Source organism: Gambusia affinis, linkage group LG04, assembly GCF_019740435.1.
Source record: "Gambusia affinis linkage group LG04, SWU_Gaff_1.0, whole genome shotgun sequence".
Lineage (NCBI taxonomy): Eukaryota > Metazoa > Chordata > Actinopteri > Cyprinodontiformes > Poeciliidae > Gambusia > Gambusia affinis.
In genome coordinates this window covers 29,381,882-29,386,546 of record NC_057871.1, presented here as the reverse complement: position 1 = coordinate 29,386,546, position 4,665 = coordinate 29,381,882, and the positions used below count along the sequence as shown (strand labels likewise).

At 42.3% G+C, this 4,665-nt stretch overlaps 1 protein-coding gene across 1 annotated transcript; it reads left to right on the top strand.

Annotated features, from left to right (window-relative positions):
- The first annotated feature begins 830 nt into the window (after positions 1–830).
- Positions 831–3,803, top strand: sart1 (spliceosome associated factor 1, recruiter of U4/U6.U5 tri-snRNP). Its single transcript, XM_044115308.1, has one exon. It carries the CDS (start codon positions 1,193–1,195, stop codon positions 3,506–3,508), a length of 2,316 nt encoding a protein of 771 aa, XP_043971243.1. The 5' UTR covers positions 831–1,192; the 3' UTR covers positions 3,509–3,803.
- The last annotated feature ends 862 nt before the right edge of the window (positions 3,804–4,665 follow it).

Below are 4,665 nucleotides of genomic sequence, written 5' to 3'. Positions count from 1 at the left end.
CATCAGACAAAATGAAAGGATGTGGAAAGCTGTCACTGCCACGTTGTGAGTGGCATTTTGTTGCGACAAACGTTAAAATGCTGTACTGTCCCAAGGATTTGGGGTCAATTTGAGACTATGTAGTCTGTTGTGACACTATGATGCATTTCTCTTTTGTTTCGAATTATATAGCAAATGAAAAAAATGTTTTAAATGTATTTGCATGTCTGAGTAGAACTGAAGTTTGTTCTACATGTCTTTATTTGGTTTAACATTTTACATTTATCATTAGACCATGAACTTCATATTTTTATCAGTGATGTGAAGAACAAACTATTAACACACTAATTGTGACACTACTGATTTAAGATTGTTTAGAGTTTACTCTTTTTTTCTCAAGAAGTAGATTTGGCTCTTTAAAATAAATTAAAACTTAATTATGTTATGCCATTGCTTATAATAATAATAATAATAATAATAATAATAATAATAATAATAATAATAATAATAATAATAATAATAATAATAATAATAATAATAATAATAATAATAATAATAATAATAATGAAATTACATCAGACTTAAATAGTGCTTTATTTGTATACTCAAAAGTGCTTTATATGAAATCAGTCATTTTCATTCACGCACAAATTTATAGTTTGTTAAGGCTGTTCTAATTGAGTGTACTTGTTTAGAAGGAAAATACATATGCACTGATTTTTAAAGATTGTGTAATCTATATGGCTGTTCTTCATTATTTTTATAATAAAGACGCGTGAAAGAAATTTTCCAGTTCATCTCCTGTTGGAAATCCAATCCAGTTAGGTGGCGCTAGCTCACCTTATGTTGCTCTGCGAGCCGCCTGATAACTGCAGAAGAAGAAAAAGGTTGTCGTTCGACATTCGTTTCAACTTCAACGTCGTGAAGGGTTGTGGATTTTAAAACTGGACTGAAAACACAAACTATCAAAGCTCAATCATCTCAACTAGCGTTTTGTGTATATCGGAGCTCGAAAACAAGATTTAAGTTTCTTCGAAATGAGTGAGTTGTGTCATCGTGGTTCATTTAGCCTCTCAAGCTAACGTTAGCTAGCTTAAGAGTGAAAGCTAGCAGCATTTTCCTCGCTAGCCCATCTAAATAAGACTCTGTAAGCGATTCAACCTTCGCGGACCCACTCGTTTGGACCTTATAGTTGTAACCAGCACAGGAAGCGATGGGTTCTTCTAAAAAACACAAGGAAAAGAGCCGCGACAAGGACGCAGAGGATCGTCGTCGCGAACATAAAAAACATCGTCACAAGGAGAGAGAAAGAGATGTATCAGACCGTGATAAAGACAGACGAAAGCGCTCCAGATCCAGAGAAAAGAGCAGGCGGGAAAGCCACAGCAAGACCGAAAGAGGCGCCGGGGAGCCCCGAGTAAAGAGGGAGAAGGTGGACCCTGGTTATGAGGAGAGCGGCGCGGAGATCCAGCCCCAGAGCACCAGCGGAGATGCCTCCCTCAGCATCGAAGAAACAAACAAACTGCGCGCTAAGCTGGGCCTGAAGCCCTTGGAGCTGAACGAGGGCAAGAAGGAGCTGGGGACCAAGGAGGCGCCGATGGTGGCAGAAACCATCAACCCCGTTCTGATCCGACAGCAGAAGGAGATGCGAGAGAAGCTCGCCGCTATGAAAGAAAAGCGCCTGCTCAATCAAAAACTGGGTAAAGTCAAAGCAATCGGCGACGATGACTGGCTGGACGACACGGCCGGTTGGGTGGAGAGAAGCAGGAAGCTGGCCAAAGAGAAGGAGATGGCAGAGAAAAGAGCCAAGCTCCTGGAAGAAATGGACGAAGAGTTTGGAGTCAGCAGCCTGGTGGAGGAGGAGTTTATCCAAAGCAAGCGGGATTCTTATTCATCACAAGATCTGAAGGGTCTCAAAGTGCAGCACAAGGTGGACTCCTTCACCGAGGGCCAGACCGTTGTCCTGACCCTGCAGGACAAAGGTGTGCTGGAAGAGAAGGAAGATGTGCTGGTAAATGTGGGATTGGTGGACAAGGAGAAAGCTGAAAAGAATGTGGAGCTGAAGAAGAAGAAGCCCGACTATAAGCCCTATGAGGAAGAAGAGAGCGTGGACGACATGGTCACCTTTAAGCAGCACACTGTGCTCTCAAAGTATGATGAGGAAATCGAGGGCGAGAAGAAAAAGAGCTTCCGGTTGGGCAGCTGGGGCTTTGCGGACGGGGAGCGAGAGCGTGAGCTTCAGGTGATGAAAGAAACGCTGCGGAATCAGGCTCAGTCCCTGGATATGCCCGCTCTCACCATCGCCTCCGAGTACTACACCCCTCAGGAGATGGTCGGCTTCAAGAAGACAAAGCGCAAAGTCAAAACGATCAGGAAGAAAGAGAAGGTGACGATCTCAGACGAACTTCTGGATGACACTCGCACCTCCGACTTCGGCTCAAGGGCGCGAGGCAGAGGCCGCAAACAGGCGGAGGAGGAGCAACGGGAAAGCAAAGAGAAAGTTAAAGATGGCGGCAGCTGGCCGCACGAACTGCCCCAAATGTCCGATGACATCAGGACGGCAGAGATGGATATAAGCGATGAAGATAATTACGTTCCTCCTGAGCCGACTGTGATTGAGGAGGACGAGGCGGAGCAGGAGCTCCAGAAGCAGCTGGAGAAGCAGAGGAAGCTGAGGCAGAAGCAGCTCCTCAAAGACTCTGGGGAGAAGGTGGCAGCGCAGATCAAAGTCCTGGCTAAAGACGACGACGACCACGATCCCGAGAAGAAGAACAACATCGTCTTCAACGCCACCTCGGAGTTCTGCAGAACTCTGGGGGACATTCCGACGTACGGACTGTCTGGAAACCGGGAGGACCAGGAGGACATCATGGACTTTGAGCACGAAGAAGAAAAAGACGACGGCGGAGGTTCAGATTCTGAAATCGACGAGAACGTCGGATGGAGCACCGTTAACCTGGACGAAGAGCAGCAACAGGTGGACTTCTCCACGGCCTCGGCCACCATTCTGGACGAGGAGCCCATCGTTAACTCCGGCCTCGCGGCTGCATTGAAGCTGTGCACCAACAAAGGCCTGCTGGACACCCAGATGCAGAAGGTGGCCCGCGTCAAGGCACCGAAGGCGGCCCTGCCCAACGACAACTACTGCATCGAGGACAAGATGGGCTTCGACGACAAGTACAGCCGCAGAGAAGAGTACAGAGGCTTCACGCAGGAATTCAAAGAGAAGGACAGCTATAAGCCCGACGTCAAGATCGAGTACGTGGACGAGTCCGGGCGGAAGCTCACACCGAAGGAAGCTTTCAGACAACTGTCTCACCGATTCCACGGGAAGGGTTCTGGAAAGATGAAGACAGAGAAGAGGATGAAAAAGTTGGAGGAAGAGGCGCTGCTGAAGAAGATGAGCAGCAGCGATACTCCTCTCGGGACGGTGGCTTTGCTCCAGGAGAAGCAGAAATCTCAGAAAACCCCGTACATAGTACTTAGTGGGAGTGGGAAGAGCATGAATGCAAACAACATCACTAAATGACTTCCTGGTCCGATGTGTAGCATAGAAACACACAGACACACACAGAGATCTTTTTAGATAATTCCTTGATTTTTTTTTTGGATTTTGTTTTGTCCAAACTGGTAAAAAAAAAAATTTGATTATATAAATGTTGAATAAAATCAGTGCAACTATAAGACAGTCTTAGTTGTGTTGTGAATATTTTCAGTTGCAAGATACAGTCGGTGTCACAATTTTGAACTTGGATATAGAAAAAGAAAAAAATGCATCTAAAATTCTGAACATGTTTTAAAATAAAGATTGGTGAAATTATAAAGCTCTTCTCAGTGGTTTTTACTTTTATTTTTTTTAAACTGGTTAAATTCACTTTATGCAGCTTTATACAAGTACATTTCAATAAAATATTTCCATATGAATGTTTGTGTACTGTTTGTCCACTTTGGTGGACATAACTGGATAAAATATAAAGACTCAATACTGTTGTATGAAACAGCTCAGTTGACATAAAATTACTAAGACTCTATGAACTGTTTGGTTTGGTTCTGTATGAAACAAGAATTGAGCTGTTTTTCATGTAACTATGGAGATGTTTGGCTGTTATGTATAGACATGATTGAAGTACCTTTGAAAATCTTTAGATCCTACCCCTGAATGACCACAAATATGATTTAACCTGGGATAGTCAACAAAAACTGAACAAAACTATTTTCCCATTTCCCAAGAATGGAATGAAATAGAAAATTTTACCCAGCTCATTTAACAGCAACAACCTTAAATGAGACAATATCAAAGATATTTTACATTTAAATTTTACATAATAAAAATCTAATAAATTGCATCAAAAAATATCTTAAGTTGAAAGTATTAAATTAGATAAGTGGAAGACCATGTATGTTTTGCTACATTTTATTTTTAATTAACGATTTTATTTGAATACTTCTTGAAAAACTCATAAAATACAATAAAAAAAATGCATATTTAATTATTAGATTTGCTGTATTTGCAATGCCGGTTGTTTTTTCGTAACATATCAGTGGAGTTTAATATGTCATCCCTGTACGTGAAAATTTTGCAAAGTTTATTCCTACGTTCAGTCGACGTGATTTGATCCATCACGGTTTTTCATTTTTCTTTTTTTTTTTTTTCTTTTTTTTTTTTTATAGCGAGTCTTCAGCGGA

Excerpts from the sequence above, each read along its gene's own strand:
- sart1 (XM_044115308.1), top strand. The coding sequence starts at position 1,193 with ATGGGTTCTTCTAAAAAACACAAGGAAAAGAGCCGCGACAAGGACGCA.